Source organism: Stegodyphus dumicola, chromosome 5, assembly GCF_044657685.1.
Source record: "Stegodyphus dumicola isolate Sdum_Otavi_A_Nest chromosome 5, ASM4465768v1".
Lineage (NCBI taxonomy): Eukaryota > Metazoa > Arthropoda > Arachnida > Araneae > Eresidae > Stegodyphus > Stegodyphus dumicola.
The window spans coordinates 230,475,772-230,497,017 of NC_140772.1; the positions used below are offsets into that span (position 1 = coordinate 230,475,772).

Genomic DNA, 21,246 nt, shown 5'->3' on the forward strand with positions numbered 1-21,246 from the left:
TTGTTTAGAAGAGACTGATAAGAAAATGAGACAATGCTTCGTTTGTTCACATTCCTGGAAAAATCCTCCAAAACGGCAAATGAGTTATTACGAGTGCAAGTAATGTAATGTAGGATTGTGTGTAGATCCCTGTTTTAAAATTTTTCATATGAAAAGAGAATTTTAAGTAATATATTTAGTTTTCAGATGTATAATGTTAAAAGTCATAAAATGGTGAGTAATGAAAATAAAATGTGTAAAATATGCATTTAAACAAGAAATAAGGTAATTAAAGTATATATAAAAATATCTATAAAGCATAAGCCGTTTAAATACTCTATAGAGCATTATTAAACAATGCGTTGATACTTCGGAAATTTCATGGATTTAGGCTTAATAACAAAAAAGCCCCCGGCCCTGGACAGACGCTCGTGTAAGACACTGCCGGCCTCCACGAGAAACGCGCGTTTGTGCTACCCAATGCGAAGGGGTTAACTTATGCATAAAAACCTGGACAGGCTTATGCAAATTATCTTTAATTTTTTTTCCATGTAAGGTAACTTAACTCTTTGAAGGTCATGAACAAGCTCAACTTGCATTCCTGTTGTGCACTGCAATGGGTGCAAACAAGCGAGAACACCTGCCGCATCCAAGTAGCTTAACTCTTTGAAAACCAAAGCGCTGCAGTTAATGGATGGGGAGAGGAGGGAGGAAAAACCATTTCAAGCAGTTCAGAATTTTAACATATGGAGCATCTGCTTAAAATACATTTCAAATAATAATTGTAATGTAATTAAAAATAAAATGGGTAATTGCTAATACAAAAATACAAATAGAAATTAGATGCACTAAATAAAAATAATCAAGGGAATACGATTTACCAATAAACTAGCCCTCAGAGGTAAAAGCTATCTACAACAGAGAAAGGGGGAAGTTATGTGAATATATTTTTTTTTAATTTCAGAACCTAGCACTGAAAAGCTGGGGGGGGGACACATGGGGAAATATGGTATTTAAAGTGCTTTGTTCAAAATGGCAAAGGCAAAAGATATAGAAGAAAAAATATTCTAATGCTATTATTGTATCCTAAATTAATATCACATGGACGCTTGCACATTTATTTTATAATAAAAAAAATCAGTTATTCAAAAAAAAACTGTGCATTTATTAGTTCAGTGAATTGCTTGTGCAAGAGGCCTGCAGCAGATATTTCCCTCAAGAGACAATATTTTGTGTTTTAGAAGGATATGAAACCTATGAATTAGAAGGAATAAATACCTCAAAGATGTTTTCTTGCAGTTGTCTTTATAGAAATATACAAGTAATAACTGGAAATATGTATAAAGAACATGTAAAATCAGGGTTCATACAGTCCTTTAAAAATAGGTCCTTAGGTTTTTTGGAAACAGTTTTTGATCCTTAAAAGGCCTTAATTTTGGCCGAAACTGGCAAAATGTCCTTGATTTTACTCATCCGACATTTCTATCTGTTCTTTATGACTGCCATTTCGTGTGTGAATTAACATTTTTTAGGAATATTTTTTGGCGATGCATTGACAAATATGTATTTTGATGGGTTAACGTTTGATCCTTTCCAATTTTTTAATATAAATGGTGGATACTCGAGTGTTAAATACGAGGCTTTGCTTTGATTGAAACACAAATATTTCAAAGCAATTCTTTTTTCACGAATGAAAAATTCATAAAATATTACATCAAAAACAACTGTTCCATTTTTTAAATATGAGTTCTTTTATTATACAGCACCAAATTTGGCTACTTATCAACATTTTGGAGGTGTACAAAATTTTTTATTTAGATATTTGCAAGATTTTAAAAATTTTTTCCCACAAACACCTATAAATATCATAAAAATTATCATAATAAATGAAAATTATATTTAAGAAATAATATTAAAATAAAACATTTTTTTTTATCCTGCCCTATTTTAAAGTGACATTACTTTCTATTTTAGAGACTTTGAAATGGGGGGATGCCACCGTAATTGTTTCAAAATGCATGTTAAGAGTTTTTTTTTTTTTTTCTATGTAATTATTTCAGAATATTTATAGGTGTATCGGTTTTCTCATGAAAATTCACTTTACACTTCTCTTTTCTGATTCCCCCTTTCCCCCACAAAAATCTTCTGGCCTTTAGCTTTTACAGAGTTTGTAGTGATGATTTTTCTTTTGGATTTTAGACCCTGCATCTAGAAAGATCTAAATGCAAGATTTATAGATTATTATGTTGATGGCAATATCTATAGACCTACAATTTCCAGAAAAATGTGATGAAATGAAAAGTGTCTTTATGGTTATTAACACATAATAGATGTGTTTTATAGGAATTTTGTGATGAATTGCCTATCTTTTGGAGAATTTTTGGAAGAGTAGTGAAAAGAAAATTATTTGAATTTTCTCCTTTTGATCCCCAAAATCATTAATATGTTTATCTTCCCTTCGTTTTCTTATTTTTCCACTAGACACAAGCATGAAAACAAAAAAAAAAAAGTAAAGAAATTGAAAACTGACAGTTAATTAAAAAAGATTCATCATTTTTGTCTCAGTGCACCATACATACCTCAGTATCTAAACAAAATACAGTCAAAAGTCGTTAATCCGGACTCGTCGGGACTTCAGCGATTCCGGATTATCGATTTTTCCGGATTATAGATCATCAGTTTAAATCTCGTAAGATGGCATGCAGAAATTCCAAAATTAAAAATATGAAACCGTAATTTATGAAATAAAGAACAATTATGATCTATAGGGTATCAAAATTTGCAAAAAGAAAAAGCTTAATATTTATTTGTTTACTTTATTAAACATTTCTTTCAATGTAAGTTGTTTAAGTTTTGCTTCGTTTCATGTGATAATACTTTCTCTTTAATTCTATTAAACAGACATAATTTCTTGTTCAGTTACAAAGTTCCGCCGTTCAAGTCCTATAATTGCTGTGTCAAGAACACCGACTAATTTGTCAATCGAAATTTTTTTGTTTTCAATAACCTCTGTCACTTTTCTTCGCTATCGGAAGCGAATTATAATGACGAGGAACTTGTTTTAAATCATATCAAAGACGGAGCATATCGAGATGAAATACTACATTTGGTAAGGAATTATAAGCCAAATAAAATAAAAACATCTGTGCTGAAGATAAGGATAGTGCTGACAAATCAACTTCCAATTCATTATGCGCCCGCCACCGAGCGTGAAAATGATAAACAGATTTCGGATTTCAAAACATACTTTCGCTTTAGATCCTTTACATATTAACAAATATATATCGGAAATTCTATTTGATATAATCGAAAGTTTAAGCTTACTTTTATAAAATTGCTCTTACAGTCTGCAAAAAATAATAAGCCGGATGCAATTCGAAAATTAAGGAACAGCGCAATCATCAACATTAACTGAAATAGATAATTATTTAGCTTATACGTCCATTATACATAAAATGCACACGCGAAAACGTATTCTGCACTTGCGCACACTCATATGCGCAGTCGTAAAAGGTCTTACGCGCACGCGTGAACGCCTCTGCGCATGTGTCAACGCGGCGCATGCGCAGAAAGTTTTTAGTTTTGATGTCCGGATTATAGATCATTCCGAATTATGGGCGTCCGAATTAACGACTTTTGACTGTATATGTAAGTCTCTAATAAATCAGACTGGATCAAATGTAAAGTAATATACAGAGGAGCGTTATTCCACACAACATTTATTGACGAACACCAAAAACGAATTGATACATACATATACATAATTATGACATCAGAGTTTCTTTTTACAAACACTACCGCCATCTATTGGCAATCTAAGGATACATATTCATAAAATTAACACTCCCCCCCCTCCATGCATTCGTAAACGGATACATAAATTTTATTGAACTTTAAGATTATAAAGTCTTTCAATTGATCTTCTAACAACACCCTTATCCAACTGAATCTCACAAGATCTAATTCTATCATCTTTTCCATGAAATAATTCTTTAATCCTACCTATCTTCCAGTTACAGTGTTTCATGTTATCTTCTCGTACAAGTACAACATCATTAATTTTAAACACGGGAGAATTCTTTCGAGTTTTTGAAAACATGACTGATCTTAATTCTAACAAATATTCTTTATAAAACCTTTTCCAAAAATGCTCTAATATTAATTGCCTATGCTTCCATCTTTTAATCAACTGAGATCTTGTAGATTCTAGTTTAGATTCAGGTGAAGGTAAAACAGTCAATCTAGATCCAGTTATAAAATGAGATGGTGAAAGAGGATCAGGTTCGTTTGGTTCATTGTATACATAAGTTATAGGTCTAGAATTAATAACAGCTTCAACTTCAACTAAGACAGTATACAGTTCTTCATAATATAAAGAAGCTTTACCTAAGATACGTTTTAAACAAGTTTTTACAGATCTTACCAAACATTCCCAGAATCTGCCCCACCAAGGAGCACCTTCTACAATAAATTTCCATTCAAACCTATTTTTTCCCAAGGAAATTTAGAACTTTTTCATCTTTACACAATTTATACAAATATTTTAATTCATGATCAGCAGTTTTAAAGGTTTTAGCATTATCAGAATAAATGACTTTACAAATACCCCTACGTGCAAAAAAATCTACGTAAGGCTTGAATGAAACACTCTGTACTTAAATTCGATAACAATTCTAAATGGACTCCTCGAGTCACTGCACAGGTAAACAATGAAATATACACTTTTGTACCATCCTTTAAATACAAAGGGCCAGCGAAATCTATGCCACTTACCTCAAATGGTTGAGCTTTCTCCACTCGGTCAGCTGGAAGAGGAGCCGATATCTCGTGTCCAGCTTTAGCATTATATTTTTTACAAAATCTACAATCATGTAACACAGATTTTACAAAAGGTCTAGCTTTTAAAATCCAAAATTTCCCTCTTGCACTAAAGTTTCATTTACACCACTGTGGAGTACCTTTTCATGATAATTCAAAATAATTAAACGAGAAAAATAATTATTTGGTAATATTATAGGTTGAATTTCATCGACATCTAATGATGATTTTACTAATCTACTTCCAACTCTTAAACAACCTTTTTCATCCATTACTGGATTTAATCACATATTTCATTTTTGGTCACAGACCAATCACTCTATTCTGTGACTTTAAATTATTAATGAATCTAAATACATATGACGTGATTCTTAAATTTTACCACTAAAGTTTTCTAATTTTAACACAGGTTGTAAAGGTTGAACACTGCTAGTAACTTGAGTAACAACTCTTTCTTCAACACTATCTACTATGTTACAATGCTCGTTCACTTTAGGCCAATTTATTTCATCTTAGTGAAGCCATGGAGGTCCATGCCACCACACTTGATCTACTACAAGATCACTCACTTTAACACCACGTGTGATTTTATCGGCTGTATTATCTGAGCCAGGACAATGATGCCACATACTCGGGGATGTTTTGTCCTGAATTTCAGACACTCGATTTTGTACGAATGTTTTCCATTACCGTGGTGTGTTCTTTATCCAGTGAAGCACAATAAGAGAATCTGTCCATAAATGAATCTTAGCTTTGAGGAAAATGCACACGGACTGTAGTTACAAGTCTTGCACCTAACACTGCTGCCATGAGCTCGAGTCTTGGTAACGATAATTTTTTCAGGGATGCCACTCTGCTCTTGGCTATCACTAAACTTGCTGCAGAATATTTTAAGCCACAGAATTTCACATATACTGCTGCTCCGTAAGCACTTTGAGATGAATCACAAAAACAATGTAGTTCCAGTGTTTCAGGCATTTCATCAACATCACGAAAATACCACCGAGGTATCTGGATATTAGGTAGATCACATAAATGCCTATACCATTTGTCCCACTTGTCTTGCAATTCTGATGGTATAATTTCATCCCAATCAACACCTTTCAGCCATAAATCTTAAAACAGAACTTTTGCATGAATAACATGTGGAGCAAGAAACCCAACAGGATCAAAGATTTTTGAAGCAGCTTTCAAAACACAACTTTTTGTTTGGTCGTTTGACTGGATGAAATCAGTAATGTCTTTTGCATTAAAACAGAAGATATCCTTAACTGTATCCCAATGAAGTCCAAGAAGCTTTGAAGGAAAATCGTAGTCAGGCAATTTAAAGCTAACGAAGTTGTCACTTGATACTGGTTTTTTACAGTATCCGAATTAGAATTCCATTCGGTCAAAGTCATTAATGCTTTTTTCATTATATCATTGGCTTCATGATATACTTTTACAGCTTTTTCCTCCTTATCTGATCCTTTTTGTGTATTCGAGTTGTTAAATATTTGCAAGGCCATTTCATTTTGTTCTTTGTCAGAAATATTTTTAACTCCTATAGATTCAATATCCCAAAACGATTCGACGCGTTTTAGAAGTTTCTCTTCTACACTTACGTTTAAACATGCATCATGGATTTGAAAGTCTGATGAAGAAAATTTGCCTTGTATACACCACTCAAACAAGGTTTTCATCACTACCACATTTCTGTTTATCCTTTTTATTTCTTTGCTTGCTATTTTCCACATACTGTCTGCGCCGATTAAAACGGAAATATGATTCATTCCATCCGCGCTGCAGCAGTCTGTTAAAGTGATGCCGAATTATTGGAGGTTGGATTTTATTTCTACATCTGGTACTCGTATATTGGCATTTGTTATGACGGGTACTTCAATGACTTCGAGATTTATGTATTTTTCAGGGTCATCAATATTTCAGAGCCTAAGTTCAGCTTTCTTTCGATGCCAATGTTTCCCCTTCTTTTCACCGAATATATGCAGATTTGAAACAGATTCTCCTTTCACTGGTAATTGTAATTTTCTTGATAAATCTTCTCGAATTGCAGAGATTTGTCAAGAAGAAGAAGCTGTCTACTGCTGTCAAGAAGACATCTCACAATACAATTCTTCTTTCTACCCTGAGCCACAGCATATACATCATTTGAAGCATAATATTAGATCCAGTTTTGGCAGAAGAATTTTGAACATTTTCCGCTGATGTTTCGGTTTCCTTATTTTTTACACTATAGACAGCTGATGCGGGATTTACACACACACTTTCATGATGTTTACCGTGGCAATTTTTGCAGGAAAACTGTTTGTTCTTACAGTTGATAGCTAAATGTTTACATCCAAAACACAGAAAACATTTTCCTGTACGTTTCAAAATGTTGCATTTCTCATCAGAGTTTACCTCAGTTCATTTATATTTTGTATGGTCTTTTTTATCACAAAATATACATTTATATCCAATTGTTGATAAAGCTGAAGCTGTCGGAACTTTCGGTTTATAATTCGGATAAGCTCTCATGCGTTGTTCATTTTGACGAATGTATGGTTTCTGATGCGTTTTTGCAGAGTTCATTAAACTTGCAGCTTCTTGACAGTTAACTTCCTTTTTTAAGAATTCTATAAGTTCTTTTATATCAAATCCTGCTTCTATTTTTCGACTTCGATTAAATTCCAAATTTAATTCCTCTGGAAATTTCTGCAAAATGATAGGACAGAAAATATTTCCATAACTTCAAGAAGTAACATTTAACGATTCTAAACTTCGAATGTTGACTTTGCATTCATCGTTCATACAAATCCTCGATTATTTCAGTTTTCTCATTTAGTGGAATATTATTTGCTAAATTCGTTTCGACTTAAATCAGTTTCGTAGTTAATTGTCTTACAACCGATCGTTTCCTGTTCAAATTTTCAAGAACGCCCTCCATTTTCGAACTATTCAGTCTGTCGATTTTTTTGTTCGTAATAATCCCGGTTTGCAGGCACCATAGACAAAATATATGTAAGTCTCTAATAAATCAAACTGGATCAAATGTAAAGTAATAAACAGAGGAGCGTTATTCCACACAACGTTTATTGATGAACACCAAAGACGAACTGATACATACATATACATAATTATGACATCATAGTTTCTTTTTACAAACACTACCGCCATCTATTGGCAATCTAAGGATACATAATCATAAACTTGTTGCTCGGTGCATCACTAAATTCTAAAAATTCTGCCACACTGGTTATGGTGCCAGTCTTGACCTTATTTCATATTTATTTTCAATACTCATATTATTAAAGAAATAAGACTATCAGTTTCTTCTTTACATTCTAAGTACATGCAGCTCTTTAGAATAACAAAAATCTCTAATTAAATCTGAAAATTCTAAAATGAAAGGAAATTTATTGAAAAGAGAAATTTGTTTTATAAAGAGAGAGAAAATTATTCTTCAAAGATACATTGCTGACATATTAACAAATTAAGAGATGAAACAGAGACTAGGGGAAACATTGATATATATATATATATATATTAATTGTAAGAAAAAGATGCTAAAGAGAAGGAAATCAATGTGAATTAGCTAAAATATCTAGAAAATTGTTCAAGTTAAAAAGACCTGTTACATTTTGTTCTTGCTAGCTTAGAATCATTATCATAAATTATAACTGCTATAAAATGTTCTTAATGTTTTTTAATAGATATTTTTTAGAAATAAAAAAAAACTGTAATTGTAATAATGTGAATCTGTTATAACTAAGAGTATGTGTAATTTAATTATTTGTAACCAATTACTCACATTTAGAAGTTATCTCTATATGTTAAGGAGAGTTACTTATCTCCATTCCTTAATCCTTATTGTGTATACAAGACACAACACAAAAATGTAAAATTTAACATAAAAATTTATTCCTTACAACTAATAAGACAATAGTACAAAACAACCTAGCATCTCTGGAATTTCAGTGTCTTATTGGAACTTTATATTAAATATTGTACATTAATTAACATGGTTGCAACTTCAGCAAATGTACATGAAGCTATGATACTAACTGAGTCAGACAACTTAAAAACAAGTGCAAATAACTTTCAACGCTTACAACCGTCTAGCATTCACATCTGTTCTGATCAGTGGCTTTCTATCTGTAAGCAACCAACTGCAGTGGCAACAGCCAAGCTTCTGTTATGAGTCATGCTGATTACTATTTTACTTTACAGTTTAACTTATGCCACTTAACATATGATTTGCGTATAGCTATGAATTGAGCGAATAAGTGATGAATTGAAGCAAAAAAGAAAGAATCAATGTAAAGCTAACCTTACGTACAATTTAAATAAAAAGCCTGTGATCTTTAAAATATGTGAGATTATAAGTGTAAAATATAAATGTTTAAAGAAATTTTGTAATTTAATGCTAATTACTTGAAAAAAATTGTAAAGTTAAATTTATTTTGTAATTAAGTTAAATATTGCATTGTGCTTAGTTATAATAATCTATCCTACTTTGAGATTTATTTTATTCTTACAAATTACAAAAGTGAAGTTCGTATGTAGATAATTGCTGTAGTTTATTGAGTTCCTATTCTCTTGATAGGTCTTTTTTTTTTTTTTTTTCCGTAGCCCTTAAAAGTACTTAACGTTTCATATGCAGAAGTGTGATGCATCCTGAAAATGCACTTGTCGTTTAGTTGAAATAAGTAGGGGGTGGTTTTATTTTATGTACATGGAAAGTTGGTATTTAAATCAATTTCTTATGTGATATTTATATTGTATGGTAATTTATAACTAAAATTCTTTTTCTTTTAGGTTTCTGTCATTGCATTGCCACTTATTTCCAAATTTTAGTTTTTGTCCAAGCTGATAAATCCTCCTGTTTGTAAATACATAACTAATTTTGTGTTGCCAAATGCCTTTTTGATAGTGCCTTAGGAAAGATAGCCAGATAAAAATTTCATTGTTAAATTTTGATAATGTATGTAAGTGTGTAAGGTATTGAATTATGTGACTAAAAGCCTTTAATAAGTATATTCTTAAAATTGCCTATCACTCTGTAGCACATGTTAATGTAGAAAAGAGCATTTAAATGTTTCTATTTTTGAAAATTTTGACTTTCTTAAAAATTTTCTAATGTGTTGTTGAAATGCATTATCTTAAGTTTATAATGTATTATTTTTGAAAGCATGTTGTGCCACAAATGAATTATCTCACTGTATATATTCTAGATTGTATTTTTATAGCTAATTTGCATATTATTTAGAAAAAATAATTTTGTACCTAATATAAAATTAGTCTTTATATAGATTTTACTGTACAGAATCTGTGATTTAATGTTGGACTTTTGTTTTAGAGTATATGAAGTTCTGCTTCAATGAATTCATATGAAACATAAATTTGTTTTCTGTTAATTAGATCCTCTTTAGAATAAGGTGTTTAAAATTGTTACTAAGTTTCATACTGTAACCGCCAACAAACAGTTAAACTGGAAGAGTACTTTTTTTTTTTTTTTTTTTATCCCCTGTAAATCTCCAATCTGCCAATTTTAAAATTATCTGAATTTAGATAGCTTTTTCAATTATTATAATAGTATAGGGTTCCAACCTTAAATTTACAGCTATGTGGGTGGAACATCAAGAACTGGTAAGCGAATAATCGCTTTATAGGGACATAAACTCAAGAAGGAACAGAAACATAAACTCAAGAAGGGTTAATTACGCTTTATTGCTCAAAATAAGGAACACCCTGCCAGGAAATTTGTAAGCTGAAATTAGAAGAAACACAAAAATAGCTTTAACTAAAGATAACTGTTAAAAACTTGGGATAAACCTTACATCAGAAAAAATTTTAATCCCTAAATTTGAAAGGAACGTTCTATGAAAAAAATTTTGATTAAGAAAAGCTAATTGTCTCATTTTTAATGAAAGTTAAATTTGTCAAAATTCCATTTTTTAGTGATTTTTCACTGTGATTTAGTTAATTTCTATTTTTCAGTTTGGTTCTTTGAATCTGCTCTGGAGCAGACTGCCAAACTCTAGGTAAATGCAGGTAAAAATACTGTACTCTAAACCAAACATTGTCATAGTAACAGAGAACAAACAAAACATTAATAAATTGACAAATACATCTTCATACTGAACTCAACAAACTGAGCAGGTACAGACTGCTGACTGCAATGTAATGATTAATGTTAATAGAATTTAGGTTAACAAGGAAGCATGAATGCTGTTTATTCGTGTATGCTAAACAATTTGTGACTTTTGGATTTGGATCTTTTTTTCTACCAACAAGGTCGAATTAGCGAAGATCAGATGACCTAGATTGTACTGTATTTTTAACAGTGTAGGCTGATTGATGAAAAATATAAAAAAACTTTTATGTTCTTGTAAATCTGCATTTAAGAGAAAAATGTGTCTTGAATAAGGATTTTATTCAATTCAATGAAGCAGAATTTAATTTTATCAGTTGCTCAAAATGCTTTTTTTTTTTTTTTTTTTTTTTTCTTTCCTTCTAGGAGTATATTTTGGTTTGACAATAAGCAGGAGATTAAGTATTTATTTTTATGAATTTGTCATTCATGAGATCTGATTATTCAAATCATGTATTAGATACATGTGTTACATTCTTAGTTTAATAAAGATAAATTTCTGCTTTAAGCTGGAGGCTAATAAAGCTGATATTAATAAATTAAGATGCTGTAATGGTTGCCAATTAAAACTAATGTTATAAATGGTAGCTAATTAAAGCTAATGTTATAAAGATTAAGCTGAAGTAATGGTAACATTACAGAAAAGCCATATGGAAAGTTAGTTAACTCCATAGACGTAATGTAAACCAGTTTGTCTTCTACGTTGCTAGAAAGAAGAGGGAAAATTTGTTAAGGGATTTGGCAACGGAACCTGTAGGAAAGAATTTTCCCCTCTATGATATACCGGACCTGGCTCTGCGATGTGTACCGGAAATTGAGGTGGTGTGGTGTTTTTAATTTTGGCAAAGCACACTAGGGCTATCTGCCTAAGGGAGGAATGCCTTCGTGGAGGACTTTCTAAGGGAAACTGGCTCGTATACACGTTACACATGGGGAAAACCACGAAAACGCCCATGCAGCCAGCCCGTTCGTGGGATTCAAACCTCGGACCGAACTACCAGTGTTCAGCGACTTTACCGCTCGGCCGCTGGTGGGCCCGGAAATTGAGGAACACGGGTTAAGATTAATAAGAAAATTAGGTGAAGTTTCACATTCACTGGCTGTTGAACTTGCATTATCCATATCGCAGTTTGATGTCTGATTTTATATCCATCAATATGGAGGAGGTAAAAATGGAGTCGCACAGCTCTAAACTCTTGATAAAGATGATCATCGAACCTGTTCAAACTTCGACATCAGCTTCGAGCTTTGGCACTTTTTGGTGACAGCACAGCTATTTCCCTTTTCATTTGAAGGGAGCCACTCCTGCTGCTGCGAAGTTTTCCTTCTTAACAATACATATTTTTTGCACAAGCCATTATTACTATTAGCAGTTATTAATTTACAATTGAATAAGCTTACACTCTATCCACTTTCCTTCTGAAAGACATGAGCTTCCTAAATGATTTAGAATATTTTGCTAATTTTCTTACAAATCTTTTTGATGAAGTTGGAGTTTATCTCTGTTGGATTAAAAGAAAACAGATAACTGTTTGTTGAGAGATTCAGTATAAATTCTTCTACATTTCACTTGTGGTAACCGTGTTTTTCATTGTTATATTTATGGGCACAGAATAATTATTTTTATATTTCTTTAGCATATCAAGTTCATGCGTGAATCTTTCATAATCTTGTCTTTCAAGGCTATTAGAATAGGTGGGTGCTGTATCAAAACTGCTTTTGGTTTTGACGTTTTTGAATATAAAATGCATATAGCAAGCCTCTCATCAGCTTTCAACCTGGGGTTTAGGTACTGGATGTATTTAGGATCTTACTCTTTTCACTCATGTAGAATGCGTTCTCATAGTTGGTCAGAAACTATTCATGATATTTTAATAACATCTGCTTAAAATTTGACTAGTTTGAGGTTAAAAGTAAATGAAGTTTTCCATAGCAATATAATATTGTTGTATACGTACAGGGTTTATAATAGATTGAATGAACAAGTTCAATAATAGGTCAATAAAAATTTGTTTTTATCAAAAGGAATATTTCAGAATTTTCTACAGAAATATTTGCATAAGAGTTCACAGTATAATCAGTAGCTACAATTTAAACTACTGAAAAAAAAAAGAAAATAAATAATACAGCGCAATACGAAACGCATCTAAAAAGAAGGCTAACTCTGATATATCAGTCCACACCTTGCAAAAGCAGTAAATAAGCAACTGAGTTGAGATGCTCTCTCTGGCTTTAATAGTTTTCAGCTGGTCGTGAGAAATTTCCAGCACTTTCTGCTTTTCGAGATTTCTGGAAAGCAATAAGAAGATGGAATTACAACTACACCCAACATTGTGGTCAATTACATTTATTCAATTTCAATACAAATTACCGAGATATCCATTTACTCAATTAAATGCACGTGCCCCTGTATTCTTACTTTTCTGGCATAGATTTCTCTTCAAATTTGTCTTGCGCTGCATTGCACGAGGAAATACAACAATTTTACCTATAACTCTACTAAAATTACTCATCTAAATACAAAAATTATAACAATATTTTTTAATTACTTGATGCAATGTAAATGACTGAAACTATCTTCAGTTTTTATGTGCTGTAGGAAATAGACTGTGAATAGGCGTGGAAATTTTTTTCCTTCATCTTTAGTTGAAATGTCCATTGACTGTTGTGTAATTTGGTCATTACCTCCCATTTTACACCATTGCCAAAATCAAACTCTCTCTGTGGTTTTCTATTGCTAAATGTTAAATATTGAGACTTGTAAATAGAGTAATCCAACCTTGAATGGATATGTAAAATTAATATCACTTTAAGTCTAGTACTCAGATTTCCAGCTTTGTTCACTGTTGTTGATTTGGCTGCATGTAATTTAGATTTACATATGTAAGTATTCTTTGGATTTTTGTTGCAGATAGCAATGAAATGTGCCTAGATCTTCATTTATGTTAAATAGACTGTTGTGGTTAAAAACATTTCATTCACTGCTCTGAAAAAAGTGTGTTTATTTAAAAAAAAAAAAAAAAAAAAAGTATACTTTGAATTTTCTATTTAAACTCTGTATGTTAAAAGTTTCATATGTGCATATAATTTATCAATCTGTATATTTCCTGCTAAGTATTTTTATTATTCAATACATAAGTGCCAAATAATGAATTAATTTACTGTATTACATTGAACTAAAGATACAATCACAGAAATTGATGTTTAATTTTTGTGTGAAGGATATATATATTTTAAACATTAAGCAACGAGATAATAATAAAAGATTAAAATTATTTTGCTAAATATAGTCAGGTTCTCAAAATCTTTGTATTTTAGAATATCAATCAAATTTGTTTTGTTTGTTTCTTGTAATATATTATGAATGTTGTGCTTTTATAGTTATCTCAAAGAGTTTTAACAACTAAAATCTAAACTGATTATCATTAGATTTGTTCATACACTTGTTACTTTTAAAATTTTGTTTTTAATTTAAATTCTGCTATTAGTGAACTTTAAGTGATTTTTAAATATAGTAAAATTTTTTGCAAACTTTGTTTGCAGCTGAAGTGCCATTTATTTTGGTAATAATTTTTAAATTGATGTATATATTTATATTCAAGAAGTTCTTGATTGTTACAGCAAAATAAGATTTTATGTATTATATATATGTAATATAATGTATGTGAATGTATTTTTGTATTTAATCATGATTTTATTTGTACATATTTTTAAGAAGGCAGTAATAAATTAAACAGTTTATATTTTTCATTTTGATTTTTTTTTTTTTTTTTTTTTTTTTTTTTTTTTTTAATGAGAAACTTTTTCTGTTAAAGGTCAGAAATTTTTATTTAAAATATTACAGAATAGCAGTTCCGAAGCATTCATTGGAATGATGTTTTGGCTTTTGTGGTAACTTCCCTGTGAACTCAAAATAGCCTTTAAAAAAGTAGTTTACATATTTGCCTATCTATAATTGTGTTGTAATAAAATTTGCATTTAAATGGTTAATGAAATTATTCTACATGCTCCATCAAAATGGAACCATGTGACAAACAAAAAATAAAAAAGCATTACTCTCTGTAACTTAAAAATGTAACTTTGTGTAAAAAAAAACTTTACTCTTTAAACTTACTTTGATTTTACTCTTTGTCATCTCAGTATAGAATTGAAATAAGTATTTGACCAAGAATTCTTATTTGTTGTGCTTGGTATTGCTGCTGTTCCATTATCCTCTTATAAATAATAAAAATAATAATAGAGCTTATAAATAATAGTTGAAAAATACAACCATATTTTCACAGGTGTAGGTACGCATTAAAATTATCATGAGCTTTTCACCTCAATTTCTATTAATATGTACACTGAGCCAAAGAAGAGACAATTCTATATTTCCCGTTCTACTAGGCTGATTGACAAAATTCAGCTTACATTTTTCATGTCTTGAAAGTGTGACTTGGTATATATATATTAGATTTATATACAGCATTCTATATATTAGATTTATATATAGCATTGTTCTAACATAGGTATTTTGACACAAAATTGGATTTTTTCTGAAATGCCATATTGATATTCTTTCCCCAAATTTTGGTACTATGCCTCAAATTATGCCAAAATGCCAAGTTTTGTAAAGATCACTGGAGTAATTTTTAAAAAATTAGCTTCTCAGTGTTAATTGAATTTGGTATGTATTTATTAATATCTCTTTTAAAAAAAACTGCTTGATTCTTTCTTTCATAGTTTCAAATTTAGATTCAACCAAAATAAAATTCACACATTTTTTCTGATTTATATTTTAGTAATTTTTTAAAAAAGCATATTTCTTAGTAATTATAAAAAAAAAAATTAAAAGCCTATGAAATGTTTACCAGTAAAAGTTTTAATGTGTTTCTAAAAGTCTAAATGTATAAAGTAAAATGTATTTCTAGGCATACATGAAAAAAAATTAGAATTTTTTATTCAAAATTTCCCAAGATATACATTAATTTATATATTGGTGCATTTTGAAATTTAGTGTATTCATTATTAGTGGGCCCACCAGCGGCCGAGCGGTAAAGACTCTGAGCACTGGTAGTTCAGTCCGAGGTTCAAATCTCGCTAATGGGCTGGCTGCATAGGCGTTTTTGTGGTTTTCCCCATGTGTAATGTGTATATGAGCCAGTTTCCCTTAGAAAGTCCTCCACAAAAGCATCCCTCCCTGTAGGCAGATAGCCCTCGTGTGCTTTGCCATAGTTAAATAATCCAATCTATTATTAGTGATAATAACACCAATGTAGTTTCAGTACTTTCTCATAATCTTGAGTGTGCTGCAACAGTTATTCCACTATTTTATCATCTGCAGTTTTACTTAACTTTAAGAATTTTATAGGCAGCAAAATTTATTTTGCAGATTTTAAAATTGTGCATCGTATATGCATTCAATGTATATGCATTGTGCATCGTATATGTATCAAAAATATAATTAAAACATGCTTTCTTCTGCAGCGTTTAATGTTTAACCCCGGCAAAATTTACTAGAATATAAAATTTTTACTTTTTTTCTGCGTGTAGCAAAGACAACAAATAAAAATGATTTTGAAAATGTTTTACGTCCGAAGGTATTTTGTGGTATTAGCTGCATGATAAATTTCTTAAACAAATTGTTGTTTACATTTCTGATGGCCCCTAATGTATTATCAAAAATCCCTTTTTTTAAAGCAAAATTTATTTTTATGTAAACATCGGATTTAGAAGAAACACATTTTTAAAAGTCAAATTGGTATTTGTCAAGACCTGAATTCTAATCGTTATTTATATAATAAATTATGATTGTTGTTACATTTATTTTCAAATTCCTATTATTTCTGTTGTATTAGAATTCATTGAAATTTTCATAGAATAATATCGAAAATTTAAAAGGTTCTCCTCCTCTGTGGATGTATCGCTAATTTTATATCGATCAAAACAACATGTCATTTAAAATAGGAGTGGGTGCTGGGGATCAGAGAAGTGTGCGATTCCAGATATGCAAAAAGCCTTTCAATTTTAATTAAATGTGGGTGCTGAAAAATGACGAGTTGGGTCACATAGTTTTGAATGAAATACTGTTAATAGCATTGTTGGATATGGGGGTGCAAAGTAGCAACTTCATAGGCAAATGTTTTGGAGTGTACAAATTGGTTGAAATCGTAGCGACACTGTGTCACTGTTGTGAGCATACAAGCAGTGTGCACGGTAAAAATGAAAAATGTAATGCCTTTCATTTTGCTTTAAGTGCCCAGGAATTTACAGGCGAAAATGATATTAGATTTGGAATTTTAAAGTCAGTAGAAAAGTGGATTGGTTTTCATGCAAATGTATTGTAGCTTGAGATGAGGAGATTGCAAGAAAAGGTAACTGCATCATTACACCAGCGCTAGATTTTCAAAGTCTGCTCTGGAAGAAAAAGCTCCAGAACTTTTTTCTTCCAGAGCAGACTTTGAAGACAAGAAATTTTTTGGCATTGTTTGATGAAACCCTGTGGTTAGTACACATAAAATAGATACAAGAGATAATGCCCTGTGTAGAAAAAAACAGTATGGTTTTATAATGTTAAGGACGAAATAATTGAAAAATATATTAAAAACATGATGAGAAATAAAAAATTTAAACCCCGTAAGTAGTCTCTACATTAAGACAGTAGTTTACTGCAGAAAAAAGAATAATTTTCCACCTACAGACGACCAGTCCTGCCATTTTGCTGTCATTTATAGAAAGTTAAAGAGGATAACAAAGTATTTGATTTACCCTTCCCTATACTTGAAGAACTTATTAGGGAAATGAACTCAGTATATAACCATACATGAATTGGCATCTGACAAATTTTAGATAGGCCTGAGGATATACCCAAGTTAGCATTTATTGCAAATTTGGCCATATATGCATTACTAAGATTGCTGTTTGGCTTATGTGCACTCCTGTTGTATTGTAGAGGACAATGAATATAGTTTAAAAGCCCGTACAAAGCAGATTTATGTTCGTCTCTCTAGATGACATAATTGTCACTAGTAACATGATTGATGACCACACTAAGGAACTGCGTGAAATTTTTAAGCTTCTGAAAGAAGTGGATTTAAAAGTGAATGCGTCCAAGCAAAAATTCACGGCCATTGAATCTTCATTTCTTGGGGCACAAAATGTCATATATGTCATGTGAATCACTAGAGTGCTTGAGCACGGAGCCCAACCTCTATTGGAACAGATTGTAAAATTTATAATTATAGACAGGTCTGAGTGATTTAGATATAAAATGTTAAATTTCAAATTTAGTTCCCTACCATGATAGCGTGGTAAGAATTTTAATGTTCAAGAGATTCATTATAAAAACACACGTGTACAGGAAGCTCTTAAAGAAGAAATAACTTGATACAGAAAAAATTGGAACATAAGGGGCTCAGAAAAGGCAGCCGAAAAATACATTAATAAAGAAAGGTAAATGTCAAAGAATTATTTAGGCTGTAGCGACATTAGGTTATTTTGAAGCAGGAGACATGAAAAATGAGCAATGTTCTCGCTGGGACTTGAAATTGGACCTTTCAAATATGCGCCGATTGTGCTAACCGTTACACCACAAAGGCGTACAGAAAGGAGGCAGAAAATAAAGGGCCACTAGGGATTAGGGGAACAATTCATAAAATGGTGGTGAAGAATCACCATCCACCATCTTTTAGTTTGGGACCACTGTAGAGTTATTAGGTTATTTTAAAGCAGAGGATGTAAAAAACGAGCAATGATTTGCCAGGACTGAAACCTTGACTTCTAGAATATGCATCAGGTGTGCTAACCATTATACCACGAAGGCATACAGAAGAGGGAGAAAATACCTTATAAGGCATCTACCTACATTATTTTGACACAAAATGTCATTGATGAACCCCAAATAATTGCACTTAAAAACATTTTTATTCTTACTACAGTAAAAAGTCTTTAATCCGGATGTCCATAATCCGGAGTGATCTATAATCCGGACTTCAAAGCTACAAACTTTCTGCGAATGCGCATAATACCTTTACGCATGCGCATTTAATGTATAACGGACGGTATAAGCTAAGCTAAAATTATCTATTTATCTATTTCAGTTAATGTTGCAGATTGCGTTTTTCCTTATTCTTTTAATTGGATCCGGCTTATTATTTTTTGCAGACTGTTAGAGCAATTTTATAAAAGTAAGCTTGAACTTTCGATTATGTCAAAAAGAAATTCCGATTCTGGAGCTGCCAAAGGATCTACAAAGCGAAAGCATGTTTCGATGTCTATCAAACAAAAAGTGGAATTGCTGCAAAAAATGGATAAAGGCATATCCTTTGTTTCTCTAACCATTCCGAAATCTGTTTATCAATTTCACGCTGCTCTGCAGGGGGGGGGGGGACGTCACGGCGCGCAATGAACTGGACGTTGATCTGTCAGCACTATCCTTATCTTCAGGGCAGATGTTTTTATTTTAGTCGGCTTATAATTCCTTACTAAATGTAGTATTTCATCTCGATGTACTCCGTCTTTGATATTATTTAAATCAAATTCCTCGTCAATATAAATATCACGAATACACATCAAATTTATCAATATAAATATCACGAATACACACAAAAAACAAGTTTTCTGGTTGCAATTTTCTAATTTCGACTATGCGTAATGTATGCTTTACGCATGCGCGCGTTGAAAGAAATGTTTAATAAAGTAAACAAATAAATATTAAGCTTTTTTTTGTGTAAATTTTGATATCCTTTAGATCATAATTACTCTTTATTTCATAAATTACGGTTTCAGTACCTCTTCTCCTACTAGAACCTCTGGAGAGGACTTTCGGCTCCCTGCATATTTAGGGTGCTCCCATACCACACGACACTATACATTTACAAACATCCATGCCTTCTACGGGATTCAAACCCGGTCCCTTGGCCCTTCGGTATGACAGTCAACGACATTAACCACTATACCAGTTGGGTGACTTTCTCCACTCTAAAAATACTAATGCCTTTTCCTGGATTGCATTATTTCTGGATTTCCATGTCTGGATATATTTCCATAACTTCTGGATTAATCCAGAAGTCCATATGACTTTTACATAATGATGATGACATAGCTAATTTTGGAACATGGGCTCAAAATTTCCAGAACAGAAATCTTTCTCATTGTGAGCTTCCATATCGGATTACTTGTAAATTCATTAGGTTATTTTAAGCAGGAGATGTGAAAAATGTGTATTGCCCTCGAATCCGGATCTCGCGAATATGTGCCAATTTTGCTAACCGTTACAGCACAAAGGCATGCAGAAAGGAGGGAGAAAATTACCTTTTAAAGAGCGATTGGAGATTGTGGAACTCAATCGCCAAATCTTAATGGTGAAGAAACATCAATCACCACCTTTTTAGTTTGGGCTTCCCTGATGAGTCATTAGGATTTTCTTTATTCTGGAGATATGAAAAATGAGCAATGCCCTTGCCGGGACTTGGACTTCTCGAATACGTGCCGAATGTGCCAACCGTTATGCCACAAAGGCATGCTGGAAGGAGGGAGAAAATACTTTATAAACTATCCCTTCCTTTCTGCACCTCGGCATAGCTAGACTGCTGCTTGCTGCTTTTCTTTATAACGCAAAACTATTAGAAATGTAAATGTTTTGGAATAGGAGCGGTTAGAATGAAAAGTGAATTGGGGCCACAAATGTGAGTTGAAATAAAAATGAATATTTAATCTGGTTTGGCTGGCAAAGCTACTGTTTATTATGGATCAACATCTATGGAATAAAATATTGCATATTCTATATGGGAGAGTTCAAGATATTCTTGAGCAGAGCCACATAATATGTGGTATAAAAATTTTGTTTTTAACAATGCTAGTGGTATAAATATTAATATCCAGAGTAAAATTTTAAATATGGGAAGTAAGTGTATTGTGTTATTTTGCATACATTTGCGAAAATATTGGTTTTTGATGTCAGGCATAACTTTCAGGTTTGAATATGATCAAAAATGGAAGTTTTCCGGGCTAAAGACACTTCTTGTCAGTAAGAAAATCATTCTGGTTTAAACATCAATGCAACTTTATTTCAGTTTTACAAGGGGTCGATTATTGAATCTCATTATTGAATTAAAAAAGTGTTTTAACAATTTTAAAGTATCCTGATTTATTATGTTTGATAGAAAGCAATTTAAAATGTATATACAACGCGAATGTTTTTACGTCAGAGACTCATTCTTTATAAAATTCTTTACATGAAAACACTTTTATAACATTGACACTTGTTTATATATGAGCTACATCTGTTTTATTGTTATATACCAAGAACTGTGTTTTACATCCCACTTTTAAAATCG

General features: G+C 31.7%; 1 protein-coding gene across 1 annotated transcript in view; it reads left to right on the forward strand.

Annotated features, from left to right (window-relative positions):
* The window catches only part of fng (Fringe glycosyltransferase), a 71,476-nt gene extending 58,286 nt beyond the window's left edge, over positions 1 to 13,190 (forward strand). The window contains exon 10 of the mRNA XM_035353018.2: positions 9,595 to 13,190. Coding sequence (XP_035208909.1) covers positions 9,595 to 9,649 — 55 coding nt within the window. The 3' untranslated portion in view covers positions 9,650 to 13,190. The remainder of the gene's footprint in view (positions 1 to 9,594) is intronic.
* The last annotated feature ends 8,056 nt before the right edge of the window (positions 13,191 to 21,246 follow it).